General features: G+C 37.4%; 2 protein-coding genes across 2 annotated transcripts; both read left to right on the forward strand.

Annotated features, from left to right (window-relative positions):
- The first annotated feature begins 4,419 nt into the window (after nucleotides 1-4,419).
- Nucleotides 4,420-5,847, forward strand: LOC133135861 (heart- and neural crest derivatives-expressed protein 2-like). Its single transcript, XM_061253180.1, has 2 exons — nucleotides 4,420-5,325; nucleotides 5,664-5,847. The coding sequence occupies exons 1-2, from the start codon at nucleotides 4,792-4,794 to the stop codon at nucleotides 5,760-5,762; spliced, it is 633 nt and encodes a 210-aa protein (XP_061109164.1). The 5' UTR covers nucleotides 4,420-4,791; the 3' UTR covers nucleotides 5,763-5,847.
- Nucleotides 5,848-10,545: 4,698 nt separating this feature from the next.
- Nucleotides 10,546-12,626, forward strand: LOC133134713 (high mobility group protein B2-like). The gene is made up of 5 exons (XM_061251038.1): nucleotides 10,546-10,671; nucleotides 11,316-11,474; nucleotides 11,653-11,798; nucleotides 11,892-12,066; nucleotides 12,156-12,626. Exons 2-5 carry the CDS (start codon nucleotides 11,328-11,330, stop codon nucleotides 12,300-12,302), a joined length of 615 nt encoding a protein of 204 aa, XP_061107022.1. The 5' UTR covers nucleotides 10,546-10,671; nucleotides 11,316-11,327; the 3' UTR covers nucleotides 12,303-12,626.
- Nucleotides 12,627-12,718: the final 92 nt, after the last annotated feature.

A 12,718-nucleotide genomic window follows, 5' to 3' on the forward strand; every position in this document is an offset into this window, starting at 1 on the left:
TAACCACTATGCTACAGGCCGCCCTTTATATTTTGAGACAAATTGTACATACAGTATATGTCAATTTCACGGCATAGCTTGAATGATAGTATTTAACCTGATGAAAACGAGTGAAATATGTCACACATTAATTTTTTTCCTGGCTGTGGTTGCTAGATTTCACACTGTACTTCTCTGTAGCCGATGTAGCTTGCTATCACAGTGCTGCAATATTTCTGTGGTGAGGTCTTATATGTATGAGCCTGTCATGGAATTTGGCACAAGATGGCAAAAGGTGGCTTTAATTTGCCTGGTAAAATATGTGTTGTTACTTGTGTTGGTATATTATCGTATATAGCTAACCAACAGTATACTGTAGCTACACAGTTAACTCTGTCTCTTGTGTCTCATTTCCCAGGATTTCTTTTCTTTTATTAATCTCAGAATAAGGATACGCCTTCGGAAGAATCTGCTCCATATTTGGATATCCCCCTTTCTAATGATACAAAAGTCAGTTTGGCTGAAACTGCTTGCTTGTTGGTGGAACAAAAGACATAAAAGTTGGGAAAGAATCTTAAACAGGAACTGTTAATATTATTTAAATAAAGCCATGGCTACCAGTACCCAAAATGGTTTTTGGTCACAGCTTTTATGTGAAGGAAAACTCCAAATGTTAAGGGAAACATTCCACATCAGCATCCAGTGCTTAATAATTATTTCTGTTATCAGGAGTATGCTTGTTTATGAAGTGTGATTATACTCAAACAGAATTTCCATGAGTCAGACAGCCTACACTATTTTCTCACAGAGATGAACCCTATTAACATTGTTTTGCCTAATATCCTGCCCACCCAAATGCTGTACAATATTTGTAGCATATTTCAATTCAATTCAATTTGTACTGTATAGCATTTTAAAAAAATAATTCCAATTGTGCGTGTTCATTTTGTTAATTTCTCAAGACATTCAACAAACTGTTCAACAAATCTGGCACATCAATATTTACACGTAGCACATTCAACAAATCTGCCACTTCAATACTTACACGTAGCACACACAACAAATCTGCCACTTCAATACTTACACGTAGCACATTCAACAAATCTGCCACTTCAATACTTACACGTAGCACACACAACAAATCTGCCACTTCAATACTTACACGTAGCACATTCAACAAATCTGCCACTTCAATACTTACACGTAGCACATTCAACAAATCCGCCACTTCAATACTTACACGTAGCCCACTCAACAAATCTGCCACTTCAATACTTACACATAGCACATTCAACAAATCTGCCACTTCAATACTTACACGTAGCACATTCAACAAATCTGCCACTTCAATACTTACACGTAACACATTCAACAAATCTGCCACTTCAATACTTACACGTAGCACATTCAACAAATCTGCCACTTCAATACTTACACGTAGCCCACTCAACAAATCTGCCACTTCAATACTTACACGTAGCACATTCAACAAATCTGCCACTTCAATACTTACACGTAGCAACATTCAACAAATCTAATAATAATAATAAAGTCTAATAATTGCAATTGCATCATGCCCACTCCATGGGGTTTCGCTACAATCATTACATCAGGAGAGAGTAGCAATAAGTGTGGCATTATGTTCTATGCCCTTGATACTGTATATCATAGAGCAATTACTATGGTTTAAGATTATTATGGGGTTGTTTTGTATTTTTAAGTGCATCTATTTCCTCATCTGAAAGACACTTGCATTGAAAAATGTGTTGTGAAATTGGAGGCCATTGTAAGCAGGGATGTTAAATATTTAAACAAAAGGGTTGCCAAACATTCCCCACACTCATTTCTTCTATCCCAGTGTGAAGGATAGTTCAGCCAAATCTTTCCTAAGACCGGAACATTTGCTGTCATACTTTTGAAAACCACAAGCAATGTACTGGTGTGGATTGGAATTTTTCATGAAACAAGAACATTTCTTCTCATCCAAGACACTTAAGGTGAAATATGTTGGATGTGCTCAGTTTTGTCTATGACTCAATGTCTGTGATATTTCTACATTTCTGATAGATGTGGTTAACAGAATTAGAAAATACATTTCCATCTGCTAGAAAACTGAAGTTTAACATGCAAAAATGTAAAGTATAAACAGAAAATGTTAAATGAACCTGCTAAAACCTCTCATGGCACCTAACTGAAACAAATGTATAATGTCGGAAAAGAAATATCCTCGCATATACAGCATCTGATTTTGGAAATCTAACCAAAACCTGTGGCTAAAAATAGGTAAAGTGATGTGACTCTTAATAAGCTGTATTCAAGGAGACAGACATTTTATTTAAAATTAAATATTTGTTGAGAAATTATGTGGCACCTCTCCAAACATATGAAGTGCTAACTTTGGCACCCTGTGCATTTCCCACAAGTTTATTTTAAGGAATATGCACACAGCATTAATGAATGATAAATTAAAATGTCTCCCTTTAATCCACCATCTTACCTTTTTCAGTAATATTTTCCATGACTGTGTATTAGAAGGGTATACAACAATCATCAAATGTACTGATATCAATGTTCCATGGAGAGCATTGGGTAATATTAAAATGTATTTTGTGCTGGGAGAAGGCACCAGTTCAAGGCTAAGAAAACTACCAATGCAACAAATATAGCTGCATATATCAGCAACAAGTCATAATGACAATGCCCTTTTATTACAATCCAATGCAATGTGAAAAAAAACGGCTTCTTCTTCACAATAATGAACAATAATGAACAACAGTAAAGTTGTAAAGTGTGAGGCATTTGGAAGGAAGGCCTGTGCATGTTTTGATTCACCAATGAGAATAACACGAGGAGCAGAACGGTTCTCACCACAAAGGGCCAGATTTATTGCTTGTTATCGTTTCCCTAAATCTTCTTAGCACTGTTGCATAACAATCTGATGGTAATGTACAGACAAGTGGGGCAGAATGAATAAATCTATCAAGGCACTATAAATGAGTGCACTATCCTTTGAGAGCAAGGATTACCTTATTGTTGATAATGGCCATTAAGTGAAATATGGTGTTTGCTGTAATTCCTCAGTAATATATCAGTCTTGGCCACAAACTAATGCATAATAGGCAGGCAATGAAGTCCTCGGATATGTTACTGTTGACTCCAGTGTGAGTTAATTTCAAGTGAAATACCATGTCATCATATTTCTCTCCTTAAATATGGCCTTTGTGCAATCCTGATAGAGGCTATGCAGTATTACATGTTTATTTGCCTTTGATTTTTCATGCCACTGGTACCTAGGCTGAATATAGCTTGGATGTTTAAAGCTTAAGCTTTAATCAGAGAAACATGTGCGTAACATAAGAAGGTGCTGTTGACTTCTTAATTAGGGGTTTAGCTGCCTCAACCTCATTCAGACTGATTCACACAATACTGATTCAAGTCGGTATTCTAGAACTCCATTGCTTTCAATAACCAGTTGTGATTGTTATATCAGCATTAGAATGTTCAGTTAAGGGCATACTAATCACATACTTGTGATTTTAATCTTTAAAGAGGTAAGCAAGAGCTCCCTCATTATCCTTGTGATATTCTGTTTCAACTTCATTCGAGCAAGTGAGAACCTCACAATTTCACATCTTTGCATTTTTGAAAAGACAAAATTGATTAATATTACTTAAAGGGAATAAAAGTACACTTTAGTGATAGGAAACAGCCAAGACAGGCTATGACTAATGTCACAGTGAATTTAAAAGTTAAATAAAACATTTTAAACTTTTATCACATATAAGAGTATAGATACATATTTTATCGGATGATATTTCTTCAAAATATATAATGCACTTTTTGGTATCTCCAAAACCCCAGAAGATATTTAAATTAAACCCCGCAACGGTTATAAATGCAACATAAAATTATAGGACCTAGAGCCCACTCTATGTCGTTCTCTCTTGCAGCGCTGTATCCATGTAACTTCTGATATGTTGTAATATATTCGAAGGCTGGCTGTCGGGAGTATGAACTGCGTGCTGCCAGATGTTTCTGTAGTTTTATCATCACTCTCTCAGGAGCAGATACCAGAGCGGTCCGGTTTACTGTAAATCTATTTGTGTAGCAATCATAACATCACCATGCACCATACTTAACCTATTATAAATGACAAACATATATTTCAAATGCGCTAAGAGAACACAACACCAGAAGCTGAACGTGTCCGTGATTTGCATGACAGATTTTAATGCAGGAGATAACGAGCCTCTATAATAAAACATCAACAGCCAATGAGGAGCTCGTACATTCGGCTGCAAAACCTATCCCTCCTACTCCATGATCTCATTGGCCAAGGGCAAGTTTTGACGGCACTTAGAAATAGTTTCTTGAGTTAAAAGATTGTAAACTAAGCAGTGGACATTAAATTGGTACAATTAAGGTTGGGAGCTAGACAGATTTCGTCTCGTGGACATTTATTTGTTAAATGCTGCTGTTATCTCAGTACATTAAGTCCAGAATGAATTTCGAATTAATTCAGGGATTGGTGCAAATTGGTGCATGTTCAAGAGCGTCGTTCTAAAGGAGTAGCTTAGAAAATATCACATAATGGTTTTTCCACGTTGGATTTAAATAATGGGAAGGACGTATACAAGTATTTATAGCCTACGTTGGACGATATGTAGCGCTGGTAAAATGCGTGAAAATACGTGCCATATTTATTTTCTTTTTACATGGTGTCAATTAAATGACGGAAGATATGGACAGTAGTCAGAACTTAATTCAGATATCCCGAACTGATCGCTATAAAGCAAAATAGTTTGCCTCACTATGAGTGCGTCTGGTGGATGTCATCACCGTTCAGTGATGCAGTATGAAAACTACTCTTTGACACCCGAAGCAACTGCAAGTCCTTGCCGCGAAGAAAGCGCTCACCTCCATGGTTGGCTTGTGAGACATACAGAAGTGTCTCAAACAAATCATAGCATGGCACCATCGGACATCCCCGAGTATGCGACCGGAGGCCCCGGCCTTGAGTTTTCGCGTTCTATGAACGTTAGGGGGGCTGTTACTACTGCTGTGGGAACAATATTCCGTCCTATGAAACGGAGAGGTAAAGCTCGACGAAAGGAAAGGCGAAGGACTCAAAATATCAATTGCGCCTTTGGCGAGCTCAGGGAATGTATACCCAACGTTCCTGCAGATACAAAATTGTCCAAAATAAAAACACTGCGATTGGCCACTAGCTATATCGCTTACCTCATGGACCTCCTGGAAAAGGATGACCTGAATGGAGAAACAGATGCTTTTAAAGCAGAATTCATAAAGACAGACTGCAAAGAAGACAAAAGGAAGAAAGAACTGGTAAGAAGAAATAATATGGCTTGTAATGGCCTGTGGCTTGAAAGCAATGACTGTTGTATTTCTGTTTCATTGGATAATAAAGTATATGTACAGAATGACAGTGGATGGAAGACAAAACTACTTATAGTGTTACATTATTACTAATGCGACTAAAAGCTTTCAGATTAGTGACCGCAATGAACAAGTTTACTTGACTGAACTTAACACTAGCTATTATTTGCGCTATTGGGCCTATTTGCATGGTCCGTCCATATAATGAATGTATAGTATATAAAATTTTAATCGCTACACATTCATTTCCATAAACGTAGATTGTGCTTCATTCTTGTTGATTACAGAATGAAGTTTTGAAGAATTCAGAAAACAACGTTGACAAGAAAACAAAAGGAAGGACTGGCTGGCCGCAGTATGTTTGGGCTTTGGAGCTCAAGAACTAACTTTACCTCTCCTGGACTTCATTTTAGAGATGTTATTCTTGCCTTCGGTAAAAAAAAATTTTTTTGGGATTATATATGTGTGCAATTCCTCGTCGAGAATATAATAAAACAATTTTATTTTTAGAAGAGGCGACCTATGTGGTAAGGTAGCCTATGTGTGGATTTCTATAGAGTGATTGAGTTCAAATGTAGCCAAAGTCAGAAATATTTTGCACTACTGTCGCCTATGCAAATACGAGTCAAATATTGAAGTAGCATACATAATGCTGAATGTGAAACACACAGTATGGGACTGGCTCAATCTTCCTTTAACTTTGTTCCTAATGTTTTTTCATAATGAATCAATTGATCAGCTTTTAATTTCATGAAATGAAGGCTAGACTAAAATTTGCACAAATGCATTACCCCTCCTATATATGTTAAGCTTTTATGACCACTTTTATGTTTGGGGTCGAATTGAGTTTAAATTAACACACAATTATTGTAATATAAATATTTTCACATGTTGCTTGTCACCTTCTTATTGTTTCCAAAATGAACCTTTTATCAATAAATATTAAGAATCTGTGAGAAACATCTAATTTTTCAGTCTAAGGTACAGTTAGTAAAAGTTTGGCTCCTGTATGGGAAAGTGGCAAAGAAATCTGAGATAAAAATAAAAATTGTTTGTATATTTTCTTACATTTTATACAGTTACAGAGGGTCAGAATAACACTGCACAGCACATTTGTATGCAAAGTTGATACAGGACTTAGCATAGGAATATGTTTACTCCATGTTTACCATTTAATCCCAACCAATTAGAAAATGTGAAAAATCATACAGTATCAATATGAAACAAAGTTAACTGATTTGAAGAGATGTCAAATACTAAATCGAATTGACCCCAACCTTAAGTGGAGGGTTAAACAGACTGATTGCCCATGGTGTTGACTTTTTCTAAGACCTGCAGTGTGTACCCCTGTTATTATGTACCATAGCCTGTACCTGGGTCATTAAACAAGCAACTTACATTCCATAGGGAAGCAAATTATTTTAATTGGTTTAAACGTGACACATCAGAACAGGTAAAAGCCCAACCAAGCCAAAGATCATTCAGACTTTAGACTTTATTTTTGTATATAGTACATTCCCCTGCTTTTGGTATTCATTTAAATTATTTCATTTGACATTGTTTCAGTTAGATTTGATTAGTATAAATTGTAAGTTTGCATACTTTAAATTTGTGACTGCTGAAATCCATAAATAGTGGATGGGCACACAATTCTCACATTAAAATGCAAGAGGACTATTTAAAAGCACAGTCTGGAGTTTCTGTGAAAGTACTCTATGATGTTTCATTATGACAATAAGCAAGAAGGTATATATTGGTAATGCCAAAGTGGGTTTCCCTGGCAGTACGCTGTTGCTCCAAATAGATTTAGGCACACACACACACACACACACACACACACACACACACACACACACACACACACACACACACACACACTATTAATCATGAAAATGTATGAAAATGCAAGCTATTGGCCACAATTAAAAAGCACCTGCTTGCAAGTTTGGGCTTGTTTTCTGGTATTCAGATGGATTTTCAATAACAATGCAGAATATAAGAAAATATTGCCTGTAACATTTTTATCCATAATTCTCATTACATTTCTCATTATCATGACAAAGCAATTTTGTACCCTATATTTACAATAGAAAAGATCAGGCTAGAGTACGTCCCACTATGGTAAAAAATATGGCTTTTGCCACCACCACCACCACTACTACTACTACTACTACTACTACTACTACTACTACTACTTCTACTACTAGTACTAGTACTACTGCTAATACTAATAATAATGTAATACCGTTTGTATTTTAACTACAATGGAATCACATGTATGTGGCATAAAAATCAAGTTGAAGGCAGTTCAACATAACACTTGAGGCTTTTGCATGTTGAGGGGATATTGAACATGCTGTGCATACTATTGTTTCAGGAACAGTGTGTATCTGTGCCTGATTACCTCCCTTGGCGCTCCAGCACTTCTCTTTCCCTTTTTGATGAAAGCCCAAAGACAGTAGCTTTAGAGTGCTGAAGAGGTGAGATGTCATGCTGCTACAGCATTCGCATTCCCAATCCCAAATCAGCTGCAATCCAGGCAGGCTCGGTGTGTGGGGAGACACGTTTCTCAAGAGCACTCCAAATTAAAATGCTTATACTTCCTGGATGGGTCCAATGAAAAACAAGCAATTGCCATCCCAAATCAAGGCACTTTGACTTTTTTTGTGATCCTAGTATTTAGCTGATTTCCCCTGCTGTGAAAAGGGTTGGATGAACTGTGCTGTCATTTGTGACTGTTCCCAGGTGCAAAATAAATAATGTCATGTCATGTGAAAACTTTATCTGTCTGTTAGATATCATTCCATAATGAATGCATTATTATTTTTGGTATATTTTAGCTTAAACATGGGAACTGCTACTATTAGGCCAATGACAGATGCAGTCATTGCTGCCAGGGGTTTGCTGGCATACTACTCTAGTATTCATACTACTCTATCATAATACTGTGTATGTGTGTGTGTGTGTGTGTGTGTGCGTGCATGTGTGTGTGTGTGTGTGTGTGTGTGTGTGTGTGTGTGTGTGCGTGCGTGCGTGTGAGGGAGAGAGAGCACTGATGTATTATGTATTTATTTTTTCACTTCCTGTGTTGCCTTGCCAACAAAGAATTATATATGTATTAATAAGTATATTTTTACAGAAGTATGTTTTGTGTGTGTGTGTGTGTATTGTTGGTTATTAAAAGTTCCATCACTGATTCTACTCATCACTATGATACCCACTAGGGGGAGCCAGTGTTTAGGTAATACTCACTGATGTGGTTTCATTGCAACTGTGGAATGATCAGACCACCCAATGGGAGGAGGGGAGAAGGGGAGGGCAGGTTGACAACATGAATGAAGAGCAAGCAATTGCGTGTACCAAAATGTATTCGTCATTTTTTATTACTTCTTCAATAGACATTTCGTTATTTGGGTTACTCATTTATACTATAATTGAGCACCACAATACATTTGAAAGAATGGTTGCATAATCGTTTCTTAATTTTCATTCCATTTGGTTCTCGATTAGGTCACATCCTATTTAACTTATTGTCTTCAAGTTCACAAAACACATGGGCCTATTTTGAATTATGCACTTCCAAGACATACAGTCAGGTCCATAAATATTTGGACATTGACAAAGTTATTTTTATTTTAGCTGTCTACCACTGGATATTGGCGTTTGAAGTAAATAATGAATATTATAACAGCTTTAATTTGAGGGTATTTGCATCTAAATCGGGTGTATGATGTAGGAATTACAGCCCTTTTTATACATAGTCCCCCAATTTTAGGGGCTCAAACATAATTGGACAAATTAACATAATCATAGATTAAATCTTGGTTGCATATCCTTTGCATGCCATGACTTCCTGATCATCAGAGTCTGGATATCTTATTTTCAGGTTGTCCTACAAGCGATACTAAAACTCTTCGCATTTGAATGGATCTCTATGGGAATTGGGGGGTGGGACTAGATTTAGCTGTAAATTATGCTGATACAATAGAGAACACATTTGTTGGCTGAATGACTTAAAGTCGTAAAGGGTCCAAGGTATCAAATGAGCCTCAAACCATCATGCTATTGTCAGATATCAAGCAGATATGGATGGATCACTTCAAGGGTTGTTTCTCCTGAATAGTTTTTCATTGGGTTCAGTAGGACAATTACTAAGGAGAAACAACCCTTGAAGGGATCCATCCATATGTTAGAGGCTCATTTCATACCTTGGACCCTTGATGAGCATTATGGATCTCACTGTATACAGTATATTTAACAAATTCTGAGAAAACAGTCTAAAAGACTCTGAAGTAAACTTAGTCCTCAGAACAGCATTTTCTCCTCATAAAACACAGCACATTGGTGTAATATGTATAGAGGAAGCAACTGCATTTTCATACCACCAATACTGTATATTCTTGCCAGATCTGTACCATGTTTAGTGATTTTACGGCTAATATAAATACGGCTATTATTAATAGCAGATGCATCAGTGCCGTATTAATAGTTTTAGTCCCAATTCATGTACCGCAAACATACTGTTCTTCAAAAATCACAAATCAGGCAATGGATGAACTGATATTTGATAAATGGATGAAATTGTGAATAATTTGAGACGATGATGTGTGAGCAATTATTAAAGCGGACAGTAAATAAAATGTGCTCATATTCTAATTTCGCCAAATTCATCAGCCGATGCAGAGAGAATCAATTGAGAAGAGGGAGAGGTTACTACTATGAGTGAGCAGTTGAGATAGGAACATTGATGCAAACTTGGCGACTTTGTCGCAGAATTTACCGAGTTTCCTGCGACTATATTTCCCAAAAGCGACAAGAATAACGACTTTTCTAGGCTGTCAGATACACTGTACCATACAGATTTTCTAAAGCATTCAGTGCGTCAGCTAAGAGAGGAGCTACTGACAGCTGTCATCCGCAGCTGCCTTGTAAACAACCGCTGCCTAGCAGTCAGTGTTCGCCCAGTGTCCCACAAGAGAGGCACAATGTGGAAGGGGGAGAGCTGTAGTTGGCCTTAATATATGTTAGACAGCAATTTTCACTCTCTCCTCCTTTCCCTTATCGATATATTTACAAATGTTTACATTTATCTGCAATGGGTTTATCTAAAACGGTCTGAATGCTATATAACTCCATCACACGAGCCGAGCGTGGGAATGTAATTAACCGTAGATGTATATGCAAAGGAATACGTGACGTCATATAGCGACAAATCTGATGCTTGGCATCTACTTCTGAGAAGAAAACAGCTAGAACGAAGCATAGCTACTTCTACAAATTGTGTGGTCGACAGAAGTAAGCAATAATCTTAACTTGTATTATATTATTGTATTCTGAAGGTATGTCGTTTTCCCAGAACGATTTTCCAGTCGTTAAATATGTTTAAACCTGTATTCATACCGTCCAATTCAAATATTAGCTGAACAATGTACCGAGCCTGTCAGCGTACTAGCATCCCTATGTTAACTAGTGAACGTTGATTTGCCAATGTGAGCTCGTCTAGCTAACATAGCTAGCTAACAATAGCGATTCAGCTTCGCTAACTTAACGGCTGAATTGGCTATGCTTAGCTAGCTCACATAGCTTGCTATGTTTCAGTTCTTGTGATTAGCGATTTCACTAGCCATTTCTATATAGCCAACGCTAGCGAATTTCTTTAATGAATAATGAGATTTTAGGCGCGAAACAAAATGGAGAGGCTCGGCTATTGTTCTTGTGATGTTTTTGTCCAGGTGCTATCGTTAGCCAACTGGTTAGCTTGTCTGTGTATAGCCAACGTTAGCTGTTATATCAGCATCGATGTTCGTTTACTCGCATTTAGTTTGCAGGTTTACCATAAGCTCAGTATCCAACTGTGATTGAAAACGATAGTCGGTTAGCCAATATGATTGTATTTAGCTAGCTAGTCGAACGTAGCTAGCTAACGTTTTATTTCACAGAATCTTGGAAACATGGTGAAAGATCTTAATAAACCGAAGGGGAAGACATCTGCGTATGCTTTCTTCGTCAAGACGTGCCGAGAGGAGCATAAGATAAAAAGTCCGGGCACATCTGTGAACTTCGCAGAATTCTCAAAGGAATGCTCGGTGAGGTGGAAGGTAGGTAGCCGAACATAATGGAATTGCTGGGAGGCGTAGCCTGTGTAAGTTAAAGGATAGTGTCCGTTGCCATTCTAATGATAGATGGACATTTAAATGCTGATATCGGCTTTTCACTGTAGGTCGCATAATATTTGACTTTGAATTTAGATAATGCAAGATTTATTTATTTATTTAGATCCTGACTGCAAAGGAAAAAGGCCTGTTTGAAGACAGGGCGAAAGTCGACAAAGCTCGCTACGACCGCGAGATGAGAAGCTACATACCTCCTAAAGGTTCAAAGAAAAGGAAGGTGAAGGACCCCAATGCCCCCAAGCGTCCTCCGTAAGTAGCCAAAAATATGTACAAACGTATGTGTGTGGTTATCAAATTGTATATCTAAAATGTTATTTTGCGTTAATCTTGTACCACACACAGATCTGCATTCTTCGTGTTCTGTTCTGAGCACCGCGCATCCCTGAAAGGCGAGAACCCAGGTATCACTATTGGAGAAATAGCGAAGAAACTGGGAGAGATGTGGGCTAAGCAGTCAGCTTCAGACAAAGCCCCATTTGAGCAGACGGCAGCAAAACTGAGGGAAAAATATGAGAAGGTACCCATGGTTTTGTTTTCTTGAGATTCGGAAGCAATACTAATTGTGCAATATTGCATTGTATTCACCTATATATTCAACTTTAACAGGATGTTGCAGCATATCGTGGAAAGGGCATTGTTGGCCACAAGGGACCACCAGTTCATTCATTGGGATCTGCCAAGGTTGAACCGATGGAGGACGATGACGAGGACGAAGATGATAACGACGACATCGATGACGAAGATGACGATTAGTTCGGAGTGTATTGGTTCTGAAACTTGAGCTGTGTACTATACAGAACAAGGAATCCATGTCAATAGTTGTATCCGAGGTGGTATTTTCAGAATGAACAGAAATGTGTACATACACATGCCGTTTTGTGGAGTATGTAGTACTTATTCTTTAAAGCACTGCGTTTTTATATTTTAGGTAGTGTGGCAATTCTCGAATGCCCTTATACAAATGTAACAAGTTTGTTCAATTGTTATTTTTAACTTTCTTTGAAAATACACTACAGCCTACAGTTGTCTTACTTGTAGGTTACGTTTTTTTTTTTTATAATAAAGTTTTGAATAATAGACTCGTTTCTTTTAACAAATCGCATATCAGTTTGAGTCACGGTTACTGGGATTTTAAACGTATCTTCTTTATAAAGAAGAGAACAAAAGAA

Source organism: Conger conger, chromosome 8, assembly GCF_963514075.1.
Source record: "Conger conger chromosome 8, fConCon1.1, whole genome shotgun sequence".
Taxonomy (NCBI): Eukaryota; Metazoa; Chordata; class Actinopteri; order Anguilliformes; family Congridae; genus Conger; species Conger conger.